The sequence below is a fragment of the Leuresthes tenuis genome, unplaced genomic scaffold (genome assembly GCF_036924035.1).
Source record: "Leuresthes tenuis unplaced genomic scaffold, fLeuTen1.0.hap1 SCAF_24, whole genome shotgun sequence".
Taxonomy (NCBI): Eukaryota; Metazoa; Chordata; class Actinopteri; order Atheriniformes; family Atherinopsidae; genus Leuresthes; species Leuresthes tenuis.
Genome location: NW_027325378.1, coordinates 14837003 through 14863772, shown reverse-complemented (window position 1 = coordinate 14863772; position 26770 = coordinate 14837003). Strand labels below are relative to the sequence as shown.

At 37.4% G+C, this 26770-nt stretch overlaps 1 protein-coding gene across 2 annotated transcripts in view; it reads left to right on the top strand.

The window, feature by feature from the left end:
• Window positions 1–26770, top strand: part of cntnap2a (contactin associated protein 2a) — a 304756-nt gene that overhangs the window by 141536 nt on the left and 136450 nt on the right. Inside the window, exons 4-9 of one of the 2 annotated variants that reach the window (XM_072378428.1) lie at window positions 7858–8005; window positions 13171–13223; window positions 13456–13606; window positions 14269–14453; window positions 17856–17999; window positions 21283–21544. In XM_072378428.1, the coding sequence (XP_072234529.1) occupies window positions 7858–8005; window positions 13171–13223; window positions 13456–13606; window positions 14269–14453; window positions 17856–17999; window positions 21283–21544 (943 nt within the window). Of the gene's footprint in view, window positions 1–7857; window positions 8006–13170; window positions 13224–13455; window positions 13607–14268; window positions 14454–17855; window positions 18000–21279; window positions 21545–26770 lie in introns of both variants that reach the window. The other variant, XM_072378427.1, reaches the window with a different exon arrangement.

Sequence of the window (26770 nt, the reverse complement as noted above, 5' to 3'; positions counted from 1 at the left end):
TTAAAAGCACTGTGTTGGAATAAGACCCTTATATTATAGCTGCATGGAGAAATCCTTTCAACCAGCTTCATATTCTAGGACGATGACCACATGCCTAGCATCAGTGATTATGACTTGTGCCAGGACTCTATTATGAGCCATGATAGTAGCACAATAGAGTAAAGCATTGTCTTCAAATGTAATATGACGGAAATAAAACACCATGATTGTTGTCAGAATAGATTAACAATATATGTTAATGTTATATCAACATAACACCTATGTTATGACTTTTTTTTTCCTATCAATTATTCTTGAAAAATGAGGAGATGAAACTGACTTATTCAAAGGGTTAACATTCAGTTTGATCTGTGCATTTGATTTGATCATGACTTGTATTGACCCCAGCATATGATTTCCTAAGAGACATAATCAAGCACCCAACTTTTAATGTAATCTTTGCAGCTCACCAATTGCTGTTGGGTACTGTATATGAATTATCTCATGTAGTGTTTAAAGTCCAAAATGTTTAAAATTGAACTGATTACATCATAGAGGACTCACTGCTTCAAGTCATTCAGATGTCTTTTTATGCCTTGTTTCATCAACACTGATGTAAAAACTTCTCCAACAGCCTCTGTAATGTCATGTCACTTCAGTCCAGATAAGGATTTAATGCTGGAAATGAAAAATTAAAGAAAAGTGTGTACAATGGAATTTTGAAATCATATAGATTATGATTACAGCTTAAGTGACCCTATGAACTTTGTATGGGTACAGACATAGTAAAAATGTGCCACTGAAAAGTATAGTGTAATTACGCTTTTGGGTTATCTCAATATCCTCTGACAGCCTCAAAAGAATTTAAGATTTTGTTTCCTTTTTAGTCCACTTGGCTGTAAGTGATAGGTGGTATATACCCAAATAATTTGGTGAGCAGTTTACCTCTTTCCAAATGTTTGTTTTTGATATTACACTTAAGTTTAAATGTATTTTAGTGACTGGATGTGAGAAATTAGACTTGAGAAACATTCAAATGCTGAACCCTTCTAGCATTATAGGAAAAAACACACACACTCACAGAGACACACATTTTATTTACAGGTGTAGAAGCATGCAAGCAGCCAAACACACTTTCATCTACTGTGTTGGCTTATAGGAAGAGACTAGCATGGAGACTTCACTCCGTCAGCGTTGCTCTCTTGTGAGCTGAAGCAAAAGAAGGTGTCAAATGTTCACAGACTGAGTAATGGGCTCTTAAAACCATATTCTTTCCACTCCTGTGTATGTATGTGTGAATTTATGAAAAAAAAAAGAGTAGTATTCTGACATTTTTCCTAACTTTTAGTCCTTTTTCTTTTTCCCCCCTTTTTACAGTTGCTCTCCAGTGATAAATGAGAAAAAAGCAGTGTATGAAAAAAGCATTAGCATGAAATGCTCTGGAATTGTTCATCATACTCTCTCTAATAATGGCAAGTAGAGAAAATAATCTTTTCCTCCTGATCACCGAGGCTTTGATCACTACTTTTAGGAGGTGAGGGTAGTTAATGAGAGAGTGAGCGGATACAAGCTGTAATGGATACAAAGGCATGTAATAACGTTCAAAAAAATGTTGGAACTAGCTATATGTCCTTTGATATGCAAAAATCAACAAAAGCACTCTCTGTGAAAGTGAAGTTCAAACATACTGTCCTTCTCAATAATCCACTGAATGTAAGAAAATAAGACACATGATGCAAGCTCTCCAAGAGCATACAGGATGATATCAAAAGCTTCTGTGAACTGTAAACACAACTGCTGAAATATCATTATTTTATCTACAAATAGTTGAGATCCTCCCTAAGTTGTTGACATGCCTATTATGAACCAGCCTTAAACAGAGAGAGCATGTAAACTCCATACAGAAGGCTCCCCAACCAAGATTTGAACCAGGAATCTTCTCACCGTGAGGTGACAGTGCTCATCACCAGACTACTTTTCTTATTTATGTTTTCAACATCTCATGCGCTGTTCACCAGCATGTTTAAGCTTAATGTTAATGCTTAACACTACAGAGAGCAGGACATGCAATGCATTACCATACCAGTGTTTTTCACAAGCATAGATTGTTCTTGTGGTACTGAAAAAATTACAGCCAGTGGTTAACAATTACAGGCTTAAACACCAGATCTGCCAAATATAAACATTATGATGATATATATACTCAGTTGGTTTGGGCAGTTCCTGTTGGCAGATAATCTGCTGAAGCCAGTTGACCAGTAATTGTTTGGAGGGGATGCTGTCAAGTAGAACAAGCTCAATGTACCAGGCTAGCCTGCACAGGTAAATTAGAGGTTTTGGAAACATGGCATTCTGATGGATTCATTTGCTTACCTTCTGTCTATTTTAAATGTATTTTCTTTATGTTTTTGAGTTACCTTAATATAAAAATAACTTGACATTGTGTAGTATACTGTTTTTTTTTTGTTTTTTTTTTACTGTGTTTGAGCAAAACAGAAAGTGAACAGGTGTGTTCCAGGTGCAAGTAAGCAATGAAGATAGAGGTGGCTTATTTGTATATTCATAGTAAATTAGTTAAAGGTGCAGAGCTACATCAGTGCCATGTTAGCATAAAGGGATGTTTTCATTAAAAGTACCACTTCTAAATTTCTAATATTGCTGAGCAGATGTGAGATTAAGTATTACTACAGTTTGTCCTGTTTTTTTGGCACAGAGCCACACAAACCCATCTAGTCAGAGGGCCTCACTGAAACAAAAATTTCTCAATGGCCCCTGTGTTTTGTCCCAGGCACTTGTCGGGAAAAACAAAAGACCAGACCAGGCTAAACTGATTTCCCTAGCCTGTTTGGAGGAAACACACACAAATATACAATGGCCCTGACTCTGAGCTCGTCTAACAAAGAGTCCAGCCGCAGCAAGCAAATGCCAGAAAAAAGCTTTCACTTGTTATTTCTCGGTATCTGGAGATCTGTCCATTGGAAAGGCCCGTCTGTGGCTGTCAAAACAGAGACACACGAATACAGACATATACACTCATGTACAGATAGATATTCACTGACACACAAAAAGACACTCAGAGACAGAGAGGACAGATGCACATCAAGGAAATGAAAAACATGCAGCCAGGGAGGATAATTAAACGAGCAGGGAGTAGAAATGAGAGCTGTTGAGCAGTTAGATAATGGCCGTGTGTGTGTGTGTGTGCACATATGTATCTTGCTGACATGCTGACTGTTTGTGTGTGTGAGACAGAGCAGACCCCAGGGATGTTTGCTGACCAGCTGTGGTAGAGTGATTGGCTTGTTCTTTCTTGAATGACAGCAGCTCTGGTGTTCCAAAAGCAGTGAGACGGACTGACGTTCAGGTTCCCTCATTATTTTTGTTTTCCTAGTCAAGTTTTCACTCATTGCTTTGCACTTATCTCATAGATTTCCGGTCTCAGTTGACAGCTTTTCTTTGTTTTCATCTATCCAAAGCTTCTCTTACTAACTTTAAAAACTTCATGTCCAGTTTCCTAAAATGAGCTGAACCATGAATCTGCTTCAATTCTAGGATTGAAGTTTTGGACAGAAATGCACACTTCCATAAAGACATGTTCACACATACACACGCACATAAACTGAGTCAAATCTGAAACTGGACCCAGGCCCTTTGCAGCCTTTGTTGCCATAAATTTCTTCAGTTCTTGATTAAACAAAACGTTGGTGTGTAAGCTCCTAAGACTCCTAACACGTATACATGCATGCACGTGCACAGAGGCTCAAACAAACAATCACACACACACACACATTATATGCAGTGACACATACAGTTCCAATTACTCGTTGGTTTCCTGGTTAATGATTTGACTTTGGAGTAGGGGGAATTAAATGGTTGACTTGGCAGATTTTTGCAAGGTGTTCAGCATCCAAGGCATTTTACTCATCGTCATTCTCTTCTTTTCACTACCCCGCTTTCTGCCCTCCACTCTGCATAGTAATGTCTTTGAATTGAGCTGTTCATTCAGCGAAGCACAGATAAGTGCAGAATGGCGGCATGAACACAATAGAGAAAATGAAAAATTGGAATGGGGGGGATTTAGCTTTTTGGTGGAGACAAAAATGGTTTAGTTCTTTTTCTTCCTCTCCCCTATGAATTATGAATTGACAAAAGCAGTGAGATGGCTGTCCAGAGTTTGGACAAAAATAAGTCTCCGACATACACCCAAGCAAAACCTCAGAAGATAGACCGCATTATTTTTTCTCTTTATTAATCCATCCATTTTCTATACCCGCGTAATCTGTCGGTTGGGTCGCGGGGGGCTATCCCAGTGGTCATCGGGCGAGAGGCGGGGTACACCCTGGACAGATCGCCAGTCCATCACAGGGCCACACAGAGACAAACGAGAAACAACCATGCACACTCACTCCTAAGGACAATTTAGAGTCACCAATTAACCTAACATGCATGTTTTTGGACAGTGGGAGGAAGCCGGAGTACCCGGAGAGAACCCATGCATACACAGGGAGAACATGCAAACTCCACACAGAAAGGCCCCGGCCGGGAGTTGAACCTGGAAAGCTAACCACCACACCACCATGCAGCCCTCTCTTTATTGTTATTATTTTTTTATTTCTAATTATGAATTGGTAGTTCTAGCCCTTGTGACTTAATATCTGTCTCATTTTGGGGGACATTTTCAACAGGATTATTTTTTCAGATGATATTTTGATGTATTTTCGTGGAGTTTGGAATATATGGTAAATTGTGAATATAGCTCAGTTCATGTGGTCTCAAAAAGTATGATGTAAACTTCTCCAAGTTTGCCCAATATCTCTATGAAATGGGAGATGGTGTGGATTGTCCACTAATTGGAATGCTGGTGGTGCGATCCTCAGCTCTTCTTGTTTGCTTGTTAAAGCAAAATACTGAGCCCCACATTGTCCCTGAGGTATCATCTGTGTGTGAATGTATGTATGATAGAATAAGAATTGTGGAAACGTGTGTGAATGGTGAAATGTAGCTTGTTTTGTAAAAGGCTTTGACTGATCAAGGCTTGAAAAATAAACTAAATCGGTGTATTCCATTTATAAAGGTCTTGAATTGAATTTTTTAAATGTTTAACAGTATTCCGTTTACATGAGTGGAGTTGCTATTAGGAGCAGTTATTTATGAAAAGCTAGAAACAGCTTGACATTAAAACTGCAATGTGCACTTTTTGTTGACAAAAAAAAAAGGATTGTGTCTCACTTTGGCTGAAAAAGAAAAGTAAAAATTTCCTCAAAGAACATGTTCTCATTTCTGGTTCCTATGCTATGACTATGACATGACCAGTAGGCAGGCTGTATTACCAACAAATGTCATTTTTCATGGTTTGCAACATGCATACAGATCTCAGTGAGTGTTGCAGCATTCTTCAAAAACAGGATACTACCACTGAACAAGTGACTTAACCCAGGTCTCAGAATGTGAGCACCTGCAGAGAGTAAAGGCTGCGGTTAAAATATTCTGAAGAGCTCCCATATGAGTCCTGTGGAGCTGTGTAAATTTAAAGCCGGGCAGTAATAAAAACAGTGTTTGTGTTTTCAGTTAACCTTTCCAGGATAAATAAAGATTAAAAATGAAAGTGAGGGACAGTCGAAGTTCAGTGGTTGAGCTTACTACGAACTCTTGACCCTGCGCTCCTTTGCAGATAACATATCTTCTGGGGTACATTCTCGGGTCACTGAGGAGTCGGCTCAGAGCTCAAAGCAGACTGTCTGAGCAGCCTCTTTCCCCTGCCACACTCATCCTCTGCCCTTCCCACTCCTTGTGTTATCTGAAATAACACATTTCTGCTTAGTGACTTGCTCTCATCTAGTTACCTGCTGTGTTATTAATGATGCCTCTTTACAATGGTTTGTGCAAACTGCTTAATGCATATGTGCGTAGACGAATAGCACAGGAAGCAGGGTTGTGGTGTGTGTTTGTGTTAATTTGAGAAGGAAGAAGCACAGAGGTGAAAATAGTTTAGGGACTGTGGTGAGGTGGATTAGTGGGCAGTTAGAGGATCTTCCCATCATGTTCCAGGCCAAGTGAAGGTGGATATACTTGGCACGAGGAGCAGAGGACAGGAAGAAAGATCAAATAAAACAAGAAGGCAGGAGTTGATACAGATCATGTTAACCATTGTCTATCTTGAGAATTTTGATTATCCAATGACCTCCTATGCTGTAAGACAGATTTATTTTTGTTTCTATTATCTACCATGTTAAGAAGAAACATTTTTTTGAAGGCTTTTAACACATCCTTCACACATTCAGCTATTGCTCTCTACTTGTAACCACAACACCATAAAAATCAAAGCAAAGTCAGGTAAAAATCAGAAAACAAGATTGAATGCGCTGTATGGAGATTCACTCCAGTAGTCTGTCATTGAGATCTGGCATCCATCCACTCACAGCAACGATGCATGAAACAACAAATGGAAGCAACTCATGCTGTCAAGTAATAATGAATAGAAATCAGCCTGCACATGTTCCAATTTGAGACAATTCATAAAAAGTGGACATTGCCATCAATTTGTCATCCACTGGTTTGTAGGCATCAATTTTGAGGGCCTGAATTTGTCTGACCATCAATGGTTTGAGTTTTGTTGCCAAAAATGGTCGCAAGGGATAGATCTGACTGAGAATGTGTCTGTTTATTAGATTAGATTAATTTTATTAGACATGAAGGTTTTATGCCATAAAGGTCTAGGATGAAGTGGCATTTCGTAGTGAAATTTGTTAAAATCTGAACATTTTATGTTGGGGTGTCCAGAGATTTAAGCAAGGAGACATGAAAATTTATAAGTAATTTCTGTGGTAAAAAACAATGTTAATTTCCCAACTTTCTTAATAATACATAACAGAAACAAGAGGCTAGATTCATGAGGGAAAGAAATTGCAAAGCTCTTACTGGGTCTGTACTTCCCATTAAGTTGTCTAAGAGCATTTAAAAAAAAAAAGGTTTAATTGCTGTAAGCCTTTCTAATACTATATTAATATTCAGTTGCTTTTAAAGTCATGCTTCTGTTTTCTAATCATTGCATTCATGCATTAATTTTACCCTTAGTTTGTTAATAATTACAGATAGGGCTTCATTCATGCATCACTACATCTTATGTATTTCATTTCGATGTTTTATGTCACAGATGTACATATGAACAGATACATAACACTTGCAAAGCATGATTTCTTCTGAATGCTATCATTTATATAAATTAATTAACAAAAATATACCATGATGTTCTGCAGAGGAATCTTCTTACTTAATTTGACTTGGCACTTGACATTCCTGCAGCATGTTGGGCATTTTAACATGTTGGATCTATAGAGATTGATTTAGTTTTGGAGCTAACCTCGAGTTGCTAATTGACAAATTGCATTTTTTAGCCCCAGTAGTTCCAGTTTTTTTCTTATCATTCAGCACAGCAGATTAAATCATGTGCACTGACCATGACAGAGGATCATGGCTGAATTACCCCTCAACCTGCTCAATTGTCATTTTAATACTTATTTGTAACAGCTGTGTACACCTGAGTGTTGATGTGGCAAGAAAATAAAATCCATTGGTTATAAGCCAGAGACTCGGATATCAGTCTAAATATCAATGGCTATTAACATACAGTAGATTTTCTTCCATGCACTGTGAACTTGATATTTTATTTCCTCTCGAAATCCCCTTCAGTTGAACTGTGTTGAAAATTTCAGTCAAAGACTTAATAATTATTTGTGTGTAGGGCAGGAAGTGATCTCCTTCTTTAAAGGAAGGAAGTGATCACTGGAACAAATACGCTTTTATACATCTGAAAGATAGTTGTTTAACTGTATATGGCTTTGAGATAATCAATTTGTGTGTGTGTGATTGTGTTCACAGGCTTTCTCTGGAAACTCGAACTCTGAGAGTGCAGTTCGTCATGAACTGCAGCAGGGAATCGTGGCTCGCTTCCTTAGGCTCATCCCGCTTGCCTGGAGCGAGGAGGGACGGATTGGTCTCCGCATAGAAGTCTATGGATGCTCCTACTGTGAGTGGACATGATCACATTTACAAATATTGTTTTCTCACATGTCCTCACTTCAGTATTACCTGTTCACACTGATATAGATAGTCTCACACATCTAACAACTGAAGTCGAAACACATAATCAGACTGAACAATGACAAAAGATGTTGCTATTCTATTGCACATTAAGAGAGTTGCAGAAACTGGACATTGCTTGTGTCAGCTGTGAGAACACTCATTAACAAAAGAAAACTTATATAAATACATATTAGATCTATTACTTTAGCATTTAAGTTATTGTCCCTTCAGAACCCTCACACTCTAAACCTGGTCACACACAAGTAGTATTATGATTTATAATTATGGATACATGTGGAGAGCCTAATGATGGTTTGTCAGCTCCTTTTAAGTCACAGTGGGGTTTTCTTTATTATGGACTTTTTAATATTGGATTAAATCATAAGCCCTGTGTGAATATCCGCCCGGACACATAAAGACACAGAAAAAAACACAGTTTCCAACTGGCAGAGATACACAGACACTCACCAACTGTCTTGCTTTCTACCAAATGCATCATCTGGGGAACTGACTCTCATGAAGCCTCTGTGCTATCATTCTATTAAAGTCTGCCAAATTGATTTAGATAACAATTTCAATTAAGGCTCTGCATAAATTACTGTTATAAGTGACACACGTACATCTTTCATTCTGGAGAAGCGATTATATTGTGTGTGTATGTTTGTGAGTCTGTGTGGTCGTGTCTCTGAATACAAGGGCATGCATTATATTCCAGTCAGTCCACAACTTCTTTGATTATATTTCCCTTGTTTCATTCTCTTGCCATATCAAAAGAAGCAAGTCAGTAATGATAAGGATGACAAGATGTACAACACACTTCAGATGCAGAAACACACATACATGTGTATGTGTTTTTATGCATGTGAAAATAAAGCCTGTGTACATGTACAACCACATTTAAAGGCTTCATCTTGGAATTAAAATACGTATGTTACAAGACATGTGACATTTATCCTTCCATTAACATTAATATAGATTTACTGCTATATTATATCTGTATATCTGTCTCAGTAATCTGAGAATGCAAAGTAAAACTTTACACTGAAACATTTTTTAGGTATTATGAAGGATAACGTTTTCTTAAGAACTTATTTTCTTAATTATTCTTAATTACTTATGGCTGCAGCAAAATAAAGATCTGTTTTTCTACAGCAAAATCTCTATTTTACATGTCTTTGTATTTTCATTGATTCATTTAAGGGGTTCAAATGTGTGAGCTTTTCTGGGGTCTGCTAAGATAATTTCATAATTCATGAGAAATGTTTGATATCTTGCCAGATACATTATAAAGCATGGTATTTTAACAATGGTGTTCCACAAGAGATTTTTCTCAAGTTTAACCAAAGAAATGGAGAACAAATCAGTATCTTGCTCGATGTGAAGTTAGTAGAAGCCGGTTTTTGAGCTGTAAAAACAAACCTTAGCAAGAAGGAGGACCATAGTGGACACTGTGTGTTTGCAAAGTTTCATTCTGAAATAGATACCAGTTTACTTTATAAAGCAGAAATATTTTGAAAATTATCTTGGCCTCAGTTCACTGTGTAGCACAGTCTTTAAACAGTGCGGCAGACGTCGGGCAAATTTCTGCTGTAAGCTTGACTGTCATTTGCATGTATATGTGTGTTATATACGGTCTCGATGGTATTACCTCAATCCATAATGGGTCAAACGTTTTATAATTTTGACCTATTTATTTGCAAAGTGGGCAACTTAACTTTCTCCATTTAAAGTTCCCCTTTTTTCAGCTATATACACATGATAAAGAGATGCGGATGTCCTTTACAAGTTAACAGCAGAAAAGACTGAAGTTTCCTAAAATGTTCATCAGTTACCAAATTAAATAGTGAAAATAAGACCTGTTAAATTACCCTGCAAAACTACTTGGAGAAAAAAGCATTTCTGACTGATACAAATTTTGCCCTCCTGAACTTGAAATCTATTAGATGAGATACATAACAAATACATAATCAGGTAAGCCCATGCTTACAACTTAGATATCAGTGAACAACAAAGAGACAGACAGAGAGACACATCCACTTACAAACACACACACACATACACTCTCCCCCCTGGTCAGTGCATAATATTTCAGAGGTGTCTGTCAGCTGCGTTTTGAAGCCTGCAGTGCTTTCTCATGATTACCCTGTCACTGCTCCTTTTTCCAGCATTCAGTCAGAAAATGAGAACACAGACATTTGTCTGCTCGTCTCTCCATCCTTCACTCCACGACTCCTCAGTTCTCTCAGAATCAGCCCCTCATAAATGTTTTTCTGCTTCCCAAACAAAAGATAAAAGAGAGAAGAAGTACAGTAATGGGCTACAACAAAGAAAAGTGGAGAGGAAAACACAAAAGTAGAAGTCGTGGGAGGAGAAGCTAGATAAATATAGATGTTATGTTCCCTGCATAATCAGTTAATGAGTTGGTTGTAGACGATAATTCTGGGTTTTGAAAATATGATTATTAAATGCAATTCCATACTATGACTCAGCTAGGATTGTGTAATAAAAGGTAGTGTGTTCATGTTTGTCTGTTAAATGCGAACTGAAAAATCTATTATTTTACAGTTGAGATGGGAAATAAGAAAAAAAAATAGAACCAATATGTGAGATAGAGTCGGACAGAAACAGTACAAGTACAAATGTACTTTTTATCCAAACACGATCACTCTCATGCACGTCTCGCAGCTGACTTCAACCTGTGTCCTACTTACACCAACAGACAAAATCGGTTGTCAGGATGATGTATCACAATCATCATTTGCCAAGTCTAAGAAATGTACTTATGTAGATTTTGTTTGTGGGTAGGTTCTATTTCAAGAGCAGGACTGGATCCAGGCACATTCAGTTTTATGAGAGACATGTTGGATTTAAAGCTCAAGGGTAAAGTAATTATGAGAAAAAGAATATTAAGTTAAAGTGAGTATCATGATGCAACTGAAAGCTACTTTTATTACAGATAACATGATTATAATGCTCAACCGACAAATCAAAGAAGCAAATGTATTAAATTCCCAACCATATGAAAATCAAGCAAGTTTGTTTGGAATAGTCAGGTCATACTGTGGATGACCTGCTTTTGTCTTCTCAGACTCTAAATTTGTTGCTTGGGCAGTGACACTGGTTCCACGGACACTCTCAAACCTCTCAAACAATAACTACAACTGGCCACTTAAGTGCACATTCAACTCACATTAATCTGGTGCAAGTGAAATTTCTGTGGCATGACTTCTATCAGGCAGTTATCCAAAGTTTCAAAAGACATTTAGTCCAAAGGGCTGTGTGTGTAATAAATGTTAAATTAATACAATCATGGCAAACTTTGCCATCTCTAAATGAAAAAGAATGTTGTTATATTTATCAGCTTATCACTTAATGTAAGTTCCATCTGCATCACAATTGCCTCCCTCTTTCTTTGACCCCATCATTCAGTGAACCATAGCTGATGGGTCACCACCATCTCTGCACACCCAGATCTACAATGTCTTATAAACAACTGGAACACTATGAAATACCACCATTGTCTGCACCATAAATATGACAGAAGAAGTAATCAAGTGAAGTTGAGTGGAAGTAAGAGTGGAAACTAAACAGGAAAAATAAAAGTAATTGTTCAGACAAGGGTGTAAGGGAGAAAGATGAGAGTGGAGAGAACATCAACGTGAAATAAAGCAGCCAAAGACATGGGAAGACATAAGTACCTATTTGGTGTGAGATGTCTGTGGCAGGCATACTTGGTATACTTGTGGTTTAAATGAGAAAGCAAGGAAGCACTTTAGATTGAGGAACACCGTGCCTGTGCATGAATGTTTCTATGTATATGAGGATCTGATCCATGCAAGCTGTGTTATCCTATCATATCCTGAACACTCTTCTCTACCTCCTCAACCCTATAACACCACACAGACACAAATATTTTCTCCAGTAACCACTTGAGTAGTTTGGGTTAGGATAAAAGGCTGAAGAGGTGCCTCAAGCACTGCGCTTTATTTTTCTTCTGAAAATGTCTTTCACTCTGTTTCCATTTATATTGCAGTTATAACAGCACTATTTAGAGTGTGTAGCAAAAATCCAAGCAGTTATCCTTGTTTCATTTGAAAAGTACAAGTTGTTGGTAAGGGCTGGACACCTGACAGCAAGAGAGTTCCTGGTTTGAATCCTGCCTGGGGCCTTTCTGTGTGGAGTTTGAATGCTCTCCCCGCGTATGTGTGGGTTCTTTCCAGGTATTCTGGCTTCCTTCCACCGCCCAAACCACATTTAAGGTTAATTGGTGACTCTAAATTGACCCTAGGAGTGCGTGTGAGTTTGTCTCGTTTGTCGTGGCCCTGTGATGGACTGGCGACCTTTCCAGGGTTTACCCTGCCACTCGCCCAAAGACAGCTTGTTGGTAAATTTTACAATGAAATTGGTATATTCACCTCTCCTAATAAGCCAGGTTGATGTGTGAATAAGTCAACATATACAGGCAGTGGCGTCTTATTCATCCATCATTATTTTATTTTTTACACATGTTTACTCTGACCAAACATTCTTGATGGGAAAAAAAGGAATGTTATGTATTTTTGATGTATTTGAGATGTACCAATCTTACACACATTCTGAGGTAGCTTGTAAAATCCTATGGTAATCTTTTACCACAGATGCAAAACAGTGATTATCAGAGCTATGTCAGTTAAGAATTGCATGAAATCAATTTCAATCCAAAGACATTACAGATCCTTCTCAGCCCTTTGCCACGTTGCACTCTCATGTTCCTGCAGTAGTCCATGAGCCTCAAACAGTACACTGGCTCTAGAATGTACCCTTTCCCATTGTTTCATTGCAATCACAGTTTTCCTGCACACTGTGACAGGGAGGATGAAGTGGGGAGGTATTCAATTGGTTGTCACCTGCAATTTTTTGCTACTAGATATCACTGCATCCTACGCACTGGATCTTTAAAGCTGGTAATTAAACGAGCAGTAAGATTCCATTTCAACAGGCTCTTTGCAAATTCATATATTAAGCTTTCTAGCATTACTATGTGGGTATGCATGCGATTTTTGTAATTAAGATCTGCAATCTCTATTCATTTAATTTACACTAACCATGTCTCTGATGTGGGTCTTGTAGGGGCGGACATCATCAACTTTGATGGCCAGGGTGCAATCTCATATCGTTTTAAGGTAAAAGGTTTATTCATTGATTTATTTTTTTGCTTGTTAAAATCTTTCTTTTTAAAAATCAAGGCATAACAGATCATTTGATGGGATCTGAATATGAATGTTATTAATATAGTAAAATAAAAAGAAATAGTTATTTTAGTGACATCATGATTGACCTCTTTTTCATGAAAACCATCCATCTGTGGCGTTAACAACCTTGTGGGGTTTATGTTGTTTGCTAACATTTGCGCAGGTGAAGAAGATGAAGATCATTAAGGATGTGATTGCGCTGAGGTTTAAGACATCAGAAAGTGAGGGTGTGATTCTCCATGGGGAGGGCCAGCAAGGAGACTACATCACCCTGGAGCTTCGCAAGGCCAAGCTTCTGCTGCAGATAAACCTAGGTGAGTAGCAATTGTATGTTATTACGAAGACGCATGTTTTCTCTGCCATTCATTGGCTATTGATTGAGTGTCAGAAGCGTATAACCATCAGTACAAGCCTAACAATAACTGAACGTTGTTCCATTTTTTTAGGGGTTAATTTGATCTTTGTAAACAATAGCTACAACAATCCCAATCCATTACTGTCCGTAAAAATGGGTACTGCTTACAGAACCCATTTTTAGTATTGCAATTGCTGCAATTATATAACATTAAGGCAAAACTTCAAAGAAAGTCTGTCAAAGAAAAGTTTGATGTTTTACTTGAGCCAGTGTGCAAACTGTGTATAATTTTGCTCTCAAGTTTGTGAGGAGGACATAATTTTCAAGCATGTTAGCCCAATGCACCATCTGCTCTGAATTTGAATAAGCTGGTTGACTTGTATATATTTTGTATTTGTGAAAAACTTCCAAAACACTTTATGGAAACTCACGGAGAATGTTAATGTATAGTCAGGTTACATTTTATGACACATTGAAATTATTTCTGATTGAATTAGTAAATCATAAAAGTCACATGAAAAATTGTGTTCACTGATCCATATTCAGCTGCTGTTCACATGTTTCACTAACCATATTCTAATAAATTAAGTTTTGCAACATATTCTTACATGTGTATTGCAGGCAGTAACCAGTATGGCTCTATCCTGGGCCATACATCTGTGACTACAGGCAGCCTCTTGGATGACAATCACTGGCACTCAGTGGTGATTGAAAGATACCGTCGTAATGTCAACTTCACATTAGATAGACACACTCAGCATTTCAGGACCAATGGAGAGTTTGACTATCTCGATTTGGACTATGAGGTGAGAAATAAACTATTATGAGCAACACAGAACTATGATAAAAATGATTAAAGTCATCCGCAGCAGTTGATGATGGAATGAATCCAACCTATAGACCTAATTACATACAGTATAGTATGCAAATGTAAATGATCAATAGGTGGCATTTATACAACTGTGTAAATCATGTGTGCTGTGTACTTAAATTCTTTTTTTTATACTGTATATCTGTGTCTTTCAAAAATATATCAGCTTGACATTTTCGTAGAAAAGCTTTTTGAGTGGCCAAATGTTTTAACAGTAGTAATATTGATGGGCAGTTAAGGATAAGTATATTTACAAAAAATTAGTGCAAGCAGTGAATGTCTGAAATGTCAACTGATTTATTCAGCTATCCAAGCTTTGCATGTGAATTCTTACATGTCATCATCCAAGATCACCTGACTGTAATGCTCAACTGGCGACCGCATGAAAAAAGAACATGAGAATGGTTTTCTCAGTTTCAGTTGTTGTCTATCCTCCAGTGCACGGGTACCCTGGTCATTGAGCAAATAGTCACATTATTAAAGACACACAGAGCTCTCTGGTTTACAGTGTGAATGCGAAAAAGTTGCCCATACCTAAGTCAAATGATGAGTCTGTCTTTGTGAAGCTTTTATATCGTCTTCTATATCCCTGTTTCAACTTCATTCCTTGTGCTCATGCACTTTACTGATTTGCAAATGCATTTAAACTTCTCATCACTGATGATAAGTACAGTACACTGATACCACACAGGAAATTAGATATTGGTTTCTCACTGTGCTGTGGTGCTAATCCATAGAACTCATATAATTAATGGAAGCCGGTAATGGAATGCAAAGAGTTCAACTAATAATTCTGAAAAGAGGAAATTGATTGTGGAATGTATGTCGATATGAGCGTCTGCATGCATGTGTACAGTGAGACTGTATGTGGCAAAATGCATGTGTGTGTTTGTATTGATATGCTTGTGCGTAACTGTGTGCACTTTACAGACTATTGCTGATGTGGCTGATCTACTGTACTGTTAAGTAGGATTCTGAGAAATGGGGCAGGACAAAGCACAGTCCAATTAAAACTGAAGCTGTTGAATTAAGGGATCTTCAGAGAAATCTATTCACTGCATAAACTGTTCCAGGAGACGGTGTGTGTGTGTGGTAGGGGTCAGGAGTGAAGTGACAGAGATGTCTGCGGTGCATCCTGATTCCATCCTTGCTGTGGAGTTGCCAGATTAAGCCTCTTCACAGATTGCAAAATTATGACCAGCTTTTAGTCAAAGTGTACCTCTGTGCTCCACTTACTCTACACACTCCATCTTATGTGTGTGTTTGTGTGCACATGTCTGCACGTTTGCAGTTTCCATTTAAGTCCGTAGAATAAATATCAGGGTGCATCTGAGTCTACCCTTGGCAGTAATTACCAAGACTACTGGACCATCACCAAAGACACACAACACAAACTTGCACACATAAAAACAGATAGACACATCAGCTGGCAGTTGCACACTGCTCTCCATCATCTTTGGTTCCTTCAGGGCTGAGAGCTGTGTCTGAATGGAAAAAAAAAAACAGAACACAAGTACAAATGTAGAGAATTATGAAACACGGTTTACATTTTCATCAGTCCTTTGTCCTTCGGCACTGCCACCAGATGCATGTTTATTATTCTCCGTGTTCTCACATCAGTGCTCTACTCATTACATCTGTTTCCAATAAGCTTTTACCTTCTTCCTTCTTCTTCCCTCCCTGCTCCCTTCGTCACATTACGCATACTTTAATGTTGGTCTGCATGTACATGTCAATGTAGTGTGTATATATCAATGAAGATTTATTCGTAAGGATCTGGTTGAAACTGTGGTGTTAGAGCTGTCATTATTGCTTTTGTAACACATTTCAAATACTGTACATTCGGGCTGTAGCGATACACTAATCACATCATAGGATACGATACATGACATTCTGCGATCCGATTCAATACGATTTAATATACATCATTTTCTGAAAGATTTTAAAGGGACAGTGTCTTCTGACATGAATCATAGCTGATTGGACTTGTGGTCCATCCTTTGAACTGGAAGCACAACACCGCCAGACAAATGGAAACAAACAAACATGTCACAACCGTGTCTTCAGCGTACGCAGACTCATGCTTATGTTGTGAATATTACATCATCAGCCTGCTTGTTTTACTTGCTAAATACCATATACACAAATCCAAATTCTCTAATCACAAACCATCTTTTTTAATTTTTTAGAGGGAGCCTAACCCTAACCCTCAAACAAGACATAAGAACAATTCTCCATTCTATAAACAGAAAGGTCATCAAAACCACTGAGCTATGCATTTTATATAACATTTTTATGAACTAATTTATCACTGTTTTGTATAATGTGACACCCCCTGGCATTGTTTTGTATTATGTTAATGTTCTGTGTTTTCACTAATTGTAACGTCTGACTTTTCCATAAAGTTTTAAAAAAAATAAATAAATAAAGCGATACTCGTGGGCAAAAAATGTATACTGTATTGGGAAACAAAATATCGATATGTATCGCAGTATCGATAAAATCACTCAGCCCTACTGTACATTTGATTTCAGAGATTTATAGATCAGATATAGTTAATTCACCTGTGTGTATTCACATATACAGTATCTGGTATGTGATATTTGTTATCAGCGCAATATGATGCCAGCATAATGTTTTGTTTTTTTTCTTTTACACCGCCCAACATTTTTATTCAATGATTTTATTCAATTTGACCCAGAGAGTTTTTTTCTTTGAGATATGGTTTATGAATCATTGATCGCAGAAAAAGGAACATGCATACATACCTACATTCAGGTAAGCATCACTTTATTAGGGGTTGTTCTTTAACATGCAAATGATTTTCAGGTTTCCTCCTGTTCTGATGGGTCCACCAGGACATTTGCTATTTTCCTCTAAATGATTAAAGAAAACTCCAATCCAAATGTCAACTTTAGCTTTCAATCACACCTGAACCATTTAAACTCTCCTGTACATGATTCTGAAACAACAAATGGCAGCCAAAGAAGGTATTAGCAGCTAAGAGGTAAACCAATTATATTTGAAACCTTTCAATTAGGGCATTATGTGTTTTTGAGGAATACATTTTACAAGCAGTAATTTCAATGTTGAAGTCAGCCTACTCAAATTAAACCCCAAACTTGGCACCTTAATGTAGTATTAATTATTTTACTCTTAAACTCTAAGACCCTCACACAAATGACTGTATTAGCATAATTTATAGAAGTAACCAGAATGGCTAATTGAATGTAAAATAAATCTTCATGCGTTTTTTTTTATTTTTTTTATTAGTTTTTGTCTTTACTGTCTTTACTCTTCATCTCTTTTTACCTCTTTGTGTTCTGTCTCTCTGTAGCTGAGTTTTGGGGGGATGCCATACAGTGGAAAGCCAGGGGGAGGCGGGAGGAAAAACTTCAAAGGCTGCATGGAGAGCATCAACTACAATGGAGACAACATTACAGACCTGGCCCGCCGGAAGAAGCTAGATACTTCCAGCTTTGTAAGGGGGATTTGCATTCACACTCATGCACACACATAAACAAAAAAACTTAGATACAAAACATACTGTTTGAAATAACATTGAAAAAGGCAGCTGAGGACGTAACGCGCTCTTTGTCATACTAATTCGACCTGAATGTGGGAGGGGGTATATTATTTACAGAGATTCATAATTAATCAGGCACTTCTGACCTGTCAGTGACCCTTCCATGTGTTTAACTGCTGTCTTTGTTCTCACTATTATCATGACTGTAACCAACAAAGACAGGATTTCACTGAAACGACTGTGGAACAGTTTATATTCAATGTGTCTCATATTGACATATTATATCCCTTTCTTTTTTTCATCAAATGCACCACACACTGGATGACTGGTGGATTTAATTTAAATTTGAAGTGTTTCGCTATCTCCGTAATTACATACACACATTCTCTGACACATTCTCCCTGATACAGTCATAGGCAAAAGGAAGGCCAGTCTTGGTTATTTAAAAAAAAAAAAAAAGGAAGCTGTTAGCAAGTAAAGGACCACCTGAGTTAGAAATTACACATTTTTCAACATTTTCAACAAACACATTCAGGAGAAAAAAGCTTTTTTTTCTTTGGTGGAAAGCTTAGGAAGCTCAAAAATACAACCTTGGTACTTCTAGATCTGCAAATATGTCTCACAATAAGCCAGTCAGATGTTTAGAGGAAAGTATGTCACACTTTCAGCACAGAGTTCAAATATCTTGCATCCTAATCTTTATCACCTCTCAAAATCAACTTCAAGTCATGCTACATTTGCTATACTTCAAAATTGGGAAGAGTGAACTCTTGGTCTAAGTTAGTCAGAAGTTACACAGTTGTCTTAAGAAAGAAATATACAATCAATACTTTGTTTAATGTTTCATTTCCATAGCAGTAAATCCCAATTTCTAATTCTTTAATTGTTTTTTCCCCCCCTATCTAGAAGTTGAAAGGAGGCAGGGTCACCAGTCAATGACAGGGTCATAGAGACAAACAACCATACATGCTCACACTCACTCCAAGGGACAATTTAGAGACACCAATTAACCTAACAAGCATGTTTTTGGAAGGTGGGAAGAAGCTGTAGTACCTGAAGAGAACCAACACATACACAGGGAGAACCCCAGCTGGGATCTGAACCAGGGACAATGCTAACCAACACACCACTATGCATCCCGAGCCAATATGTGTGACAGGGATTGTGAGATGGTTTTAACAGTGGCCTAATAATATTACTCGCCAACCCCTACAGCATTTAAGCTTTCCTACCTGTGACTTGTTGTTTTATCAGCCTGGGTAAGTTCAGCGGCAAGCTTGTGCCCTAAAGAGAGTGATCAATACCAGCTGTTCTTGCCTGAAATGCAGATGAGACAAAATGTAAAATGTTGAGAATAGAACTGCTAGTCGAATATTTTTTTTATCAGTTTGGTGTGTGGAAGAGTCGGGTTTTCTGTTTGTGCTCCTATTAGCTCTCAGGCAAAGAACTGTATGCTCTCTCAAATGGTTGTAACGTACTTCAAGAGTTATTGAGTGCTGCTTGTGTCCAGATTACATTTGCATAGCAGCTCTAAGCTATAGGCCATATCTCAATTACAGTATAACCAGCAGATAGGAGTTCAAGGGGAGTCGAGCTGCTCACTCCACAATAAGTCCTAAAATAAGTTTCACAAAAAATAAAAGTAAAGAAAAAAAAACTGTCAAAGCTATTCATGAAAAGAGCTTCATATTTTGAAAAATGTTTCAATGTTTTTCAGTTGTATCTTGATCAAAGCATGTCACAGACAGGGAAATGCTTTCTGCCAGCTAAATACATGTCAGTTCTTCTTTGGAGGTTTGGGATCATTATCTTGTTGTGAATCCTTGTTTCTTTTTCTGTTGTTTACACAGTGTGATGCGTTCATTAGGAAATTCCCCAGTATTCAGTTGAAAGCATTTTTCTCTCTGCCAGTAAAATGTTCCCTGGGCTGCTAGCTACAACATAAACCCAAAGCATTGTATGTCCACCCCCGTATTAAATGCTAAAAGTTGTGAAACTCTCACCTTTTTGTCCATGCTCCAAACACTGTGATGAAAAAGTGAGTTGTTTCCGTCATTTATCAGCCTTACTCAGATGTTGAATTGCAAATGCCGGATTTTGCTGCAGGGATGAAGGAACGATATAAAGTGAGGATTGTATTTCTGCAAGTGTCTTGCCACAGTGGAACAGTTCACCACCACTCAAGAGTCTCTTATATCTATGTCTTTTTTCCTCCAGTCAAACTGGGGATTTGATTGGTCTTTCTAGCAATCACACAAGCAATCCTCTCTAATAGTTTTCTTTGTTCACAAGAACTAGACTTAATTGCAGCCATTTCAGTTAACTGCCATTTCTTGATTACATTAGACGGTGAAGAAAATAACTACTAAAGAATATTTTGTTATCTTCACTATTATCATTATTCTGCTTTCTGAGCAGTGTAAGAGGGCTAGGCAGCTGCTTATGTACGGTTGGTCGATTTATTTAAAAAAAAAAAAGTATCATTTATTAAACTTTCTCTTTTTTATCTTAAATATACAAACAGAAAATCATAATATAAAATTAATGCTAAAATTGTGAAAAACAATGTTTCCTTCTGAACTTAAGGCCTCTCTGATATCAGTTTATCTTAAATGAGCTAAACTTGTAACTTCTGATTTTTTTTTTATCTTTCCCCTGTTCCTTCTCAATAGCAGACAGAGAGTGAAACTTCTTCAATCTCTGGTTAACTGACTGAACAAATGGAGGCACTAATCAAGTTCATTAAATCCACACATCTAATTTTCTTTGACTCAAATGGCAATTTATTTCTAATCAAAACAGATTCACTCACAGATTTTAGATAGTCAAACACATAAACACAATCAGCAGCCATTTATAGCTCATAAGGCTGCTTAATATCGTGTGTTTGCAAATGATTTGATCTGGAGCACAAGACCGGAGAAGCTCAGTAGTTAGTAGTAGCTAAATTCCCCGAAAGTGATTCTTTTTATCCAGCAGACAAAATTCACCCAAGATCCCGTTTAGCCCTAATGTAAGAGACAATGTTAATCTAAAGAAAGATTGTTCTATGATGTGTATGAGCATGATGAGTCTTTAAATTCCAAATCTGTAAGACACGAATGATGATGATCTTGCAGAGGCTAAATAAATAACATCACATACAGCCACATGAAAGATCGTTGAGCTCAAGACTAATTGAATTTCTGTTGTTTCTCTTTGTTGGTCCATCTCTTTTTTTACATCTGTGTCCTAGCAGCGTAACCTGTCTTTCACCTGTGTGGAGACCCACACCTTCCCGGTCTTTTTCAATGCCACCAGCTTCCTGCAGCTCCCAGGTCGAGCCAATCATAACACAGTGTCTGTGGGCTTCCAGTTTCGGTCGTGGAACCCTGATGGCCTTCTTCTTTTCAGTAATCTTGATGACGGCACACTGGAGATCTCTCTTGAGGAGGGCAAAATTACAGTTCATATCAATGTGTCAAAGGCAGCCAGGAACTACCGGGTAGACCTGTCATCAGGTGAGTTGGTCTACAGATGCATCTCACAACTTATATGCATATGACTTATATGCAACTTATGAGTTCTTTTGTTGAGCATTACGTTTCTTACCAAGCGACAGAAAAAGACACTTAATTACTGACTTGAATGGTGCTAATGCTGCTAATTGTCTTTTGAATGTTTTTATTATTTGTCATTGCCATAAATATGGCTGCAGCTGTTGTGGAGGTATGACATACTTTTCAGCCGTCAAACTTCATGATCAAACTTTCCACATCAATACAACTATTGGCATTCTCAGTTTCTCTTGGCCTGGGCTTAATCTAATTTATTCAAACGTCGGTCTCTGTATCAACAACCGTCTTGATGTATCTGGTCTAGCAGGAATAGAAAGTGGTTTCTAGCAAATAAAACATGTGAATATTGCGTTTATGCTGCTACACTGAGATGATAGTTTTCTACTTTAGTTGACATTGCTGATAATTATCAAAGTAAACAAGTCAGATTTGACTTGTACTTAGTTTAATACCAGAAACAAGCAGATAAGTTTGAAAATACTTCATTTTTTCAACAGAACTCAGCTCAGTAGTGCCTTTCTTTTCTTTTTTTTTTTTTGTTCTTGCACCTCTTTTCCTCTCACTCATCCTCTGAGTCTTGTTTCTCCCCTCCCCCTTCCTTCTTTCCCCTATCTTTCGCTTTTCTTAGACACACTCATTTATTCTGTCCACTGCTACTTTAATAGGCTATCATGCCCAGGGGTAAAGAGTTACCCTCTTGGCTAATTGGGCCTCAGCCCACGGTTACATCAGTATTAGAATACATGGACACAAAAATTACACATGCAAACACACACCCATTCAGTTGATGCTGTTATTTGTTGAAAGACAGCCACAGCGACTTCTGGCTTCAATGACACAGTGATAAATTAGTATAGTTGTAATGAAGTGCATATTCCATCCTGCTGTAGAGGAAAGTGGTTGTTAGTATGACAGTTGACCCAAAGATTAGTGTCCTATTTCTCCCTTTCAGATGATCCTTGATTTGCTGTTTTGTACAGAATGGCAGAAGTATAGATTTACTAAGAGATGCATCATAGAGGCTGTTTTTGTGTCCCGACATGAATGTTCTATGTTGATAGTTGCAAGTATTTGTATGTTGACAGAGGGCAGTTTAATTGTGGATCAAAGGGATAATTTCTGTTCATTCTCATGTATGACTGCCCCTACGACCCGCTCATGATTTACAGCCTTTTTTCTGCATATATAAGATTCTGGCCATCTTTGAACCTTTATGATGAAAATATGGTTAAAATATCAAAATTTTTAAAAAAATCTCATACTCAAATAGTTTATTCAGATGTGAGTCGAAAAACAGATGATATTAGTTTATGAATTTATTATTTTCAAACAAGTTTGATTTATTGCTGTAATGCACATGCACAAGAGCTTCACGTTAAGTTTAAAGGCGCCATATATCTAGACTTACCAGTAACACCTAAAATAACGTCAGTCATTTTGTATGATTCATTTTTAAATGAATGAACTAAGAGCATGTTGCTTGGGAACAGATATTTCTAAAATTGTGTTCCCTGATTGGACTCATTCTATTTATCCTGCCAATCCTGCCGAAATTTGGGCCAAATGTTAAAGCTTAGCCAGCGTGTTCAAATGGCCATTGAAAATCTTTGAGGTTTGAAGTCACTCTAACCATTTTTGATCTGTATCAATATCTACAATCAATTAATACATCTTTTTGACCAAAAACTGCTCAGTGTGTTAGTCCTCTGAGTAGTCATTAAGACTGGAAAAGACCACAATGGGTTTTAGATGATTAAAACATGTTTTATTTTTTCCTGATTAAAAGCACAGCAACAACTATCTGAGAACCTGCTGACACTCTGGGAAAGTAAATCCCCAGATATAAGCAAATAGTCAAACATGAATGTCTGCAGATGGTTTGCTATACATCTTTATTATAGCAGCAACATGCCACAACACTATTTATGACCTGTGAGGCTGTGGGTGTAATCTCAATGGTGTGGGTGAATATTTTTGTCTCACTGTTTTACTTAACTTACAAATGAACTCTTCCCTCTCTTTTCTTTTCTTCACCAATTTGTTTGAATTATAATATATGTATATATATAAAACAACTCTCTGAGAGAACTGCTTTAATATCCTTACAGCAGGACCAAAGAGTTTTGATTTGTCTAACTACAATTTGTTTCACTACATTTTGTGCCTGATACATTAAGCTTGTGGGTGTCAGTTTTTTAGTGGGCTAAAGATGTTTTCCTTTGATCACCTTCTTGATTAATTACCAAATTATTGGGCACCAGTATTGTTTCCAAGGAAGCAATGTTCACTATCTTGATACTTTTCCAGAGACAAAAAGGCTCTTGTGCAATGAATGTAAGGAAATTGTGTTTTGTCCTCCTGCTTGTTAGTCAATAAAATCAATATTTAGATAGCAGTAATTAATTCTAAATCCGCTACATTATCCTCAAGAAATTATGAAAACAGAAAATGTTTTTTCTTTATGTTAAAAACACAGTGACAAGCTACAATGTGGTAAAAGATGCAGTTGAAAATTAATTAGACAAATTTATTTTTTGTGTTTCAAGAAGTTAAAACTTGCATGTATTCACCACTCCTGTGCTGTGTGCTGTTGTTTGTTTTATGAAGTCCAACATTTTCATTTTGACACTTTCTTTGGATTTTATTTATTATGTTCTTCACTGTTTTGATAGTATATCAGCCCATTTAATACCACCAGGTTAAAGTGTCACCCCACAAAATTTTGCTCAGTCAGAGGTCAGCCACACTGCCAAACAGGAGTCCGGGGCAGCAGAGGTGCTTTTATTCTGCCTCCGTAGAATTGTGCATACGTGAATGTTATTTTTTTTGGTTTTTTGTTTTTTAATGTGCACACATGTGTTCACACCCACCCACTCAGCTTGAAGTAATACCATCAGTTCCTTTGAGATGCAGAATTACTATCAGTCACACATGAGGTTTCTTGCACAGTCCAAACAGAAAGCGTATGGCATTAAAATAATGGAAATGCCTGGGGCGCAGATTTGAGGGGTAAAGCAGACTACAGCCACCCCCAATTACAATGTTATATTGTTTCATTCCCCTTAAGTGTGTGTTTGTCTCTGAGTCTGTGTGCATAGGCAAGGCTTTATATGAAATATTCACAGACCTAGTGTGTTGGCATACTGCCATCTGCGAGGATGTGCAAAGCCTTCGAATCACCTCAGAGGCCTCAATATTTAGGAGTGAAGGAGATGGGGAGAATAAATTCATGAATGCTAGAGGGTCCCATAAATTTAAAAGAGACAAAATTCATTTTTAGTGTATATATCGGATCAATATGTCATAGAGGAGGGGGGAGAGGAGGGAGGAGAGCAGAGGAGAAAAATGATAGGAAATAGAGGATGAAGAAGGATGGAAGAGGAACTGAAAACAGAGGGTGAGCAGGATGAAACTGTTAAAGAAATTATATCCCCACTGTGCAGTCTTACGAAAAATTATTGCACCGCATGATAATACTAACATGTTCTCTTGGGAGATGGGACAAGGAAAAACAATGGGACATGTTTCTTCTCCTGTTTGGGTGATGATTTGGTCATTTTTTGTTTCTATCTCAGATTTCTGTGTTCAGCATCCTCTTTACCTCTGTGCCTTTGCTACATTATTTTTATTTATGATGGATTAAACGGATTTAGCAGATCATTAAAAATCTTTAACAACACACTTGCATTTGCACACAACCGTACAGTACACACAACAAAGTATTCTCATAGTTTTATTTCTGCAAAGTGCATCATCTCAAGCTTTTGTGCAACTGTTAATTTTCTCTTGTCTAAATGACTGCAAAAAGAATGACCTTTATTTGACTCTTCTTTGTTTCATACATTCTTTTATACCTTGCACATTGAAATGTTGATACTATTATTTTAATTATTTCTTGCTTCATTTTTAGTCTTGTTTTTGTTGATTTGAATTGTCTCGTTTGTCGAATTTTTTTATATGTTTCAAAGATTGATCATTCTGGTATTTCTGTCTCCTTCATATTGTCATTGGTCTCAATGGCAAATACAACTGAAACTGATAGGTTTAGTATCTGGAGATGGAGAAATAATCATGCATGCACATTTCAAAACCTGGTCCTGGTGATTTTAAATCTGGGAGTTGGCTGTGTGGTCCATGCTGGCTAACTTTGTGATACTGCTTGCTGTGTTGTGATATTGGTCTGTCCAGATGTCTGCACATTGATCTTTTCGTAATGAGGTTTTCTATTACAGTTTTACTGTGCGAGTCCTTGAATCAGGCTGAAAGGACTTCAGTTCATGGTTGACCTACACGGTCACGCTGCTACTGTTGAATAATTTTACTGTGATGGTACACATTGGACTTGACTTGAGAGATATTTTAGTTGTGATATCTTTACATTACTATGGTAACAAGTGCTCTGTCCACCTTGTGTCAATATGCTTAGGTAACATCTGTTTTTGGAATGTGTTTAGAGGTATTGACTAAGTTATGAGAGTTTTCCAGACTTTCTCTGATGTTGATGCACTATAAAAGTATGTGATAGCTCAGTGTATAGTTACTTAACTTTTCTTTATTCAGTTGAAGTCATTGTATAATTTACTGCAGATTTTTACTGTCAGTGGTTACCTCCAAAGATACAATTAGCCACATTTATATCCATTATCAACAATGAGCTGCCTTTTAACTGTGACATTATGTGATTTAGATATTTTTTCAGCAAGAATATAGATCTCAATACTTAGATTTCGCCTTGAAATTTTTTTCAGATTTTTTAAAAGGAGATAAGATGAGAGGGTTTAGGTTTTAAAAAGTCCCTTTATTAACCATCGGCTGGAAAAAATGAATCAGGAATCCAGAAGTACAAAAGCAAAAGGTATATTTCAAAACTTCAGAACCAGCTCCTCATCCCCTCCCACCAAACACAAAGCCCTTCTCTCAGCCCATACACAACTGAAGGCCTGAAGATTGTCTGTCATGTGAAAATGGGCATATTCAACCCTCAGTATAGCCTTTACAAGTCCCTTCAAAACTGAAACCAGCACTATGCTACTGAATCTGGCTCTTTCTGGTCAGCTATATGGCCAATTTTGCAGAATCACATATAAAGTTCAACAAACAATGAACTGTCTTTTTCTCCACAAAGTACTTGGGTCCATAGATAAACAAAGGAAAAGAAAAAATCTCTCC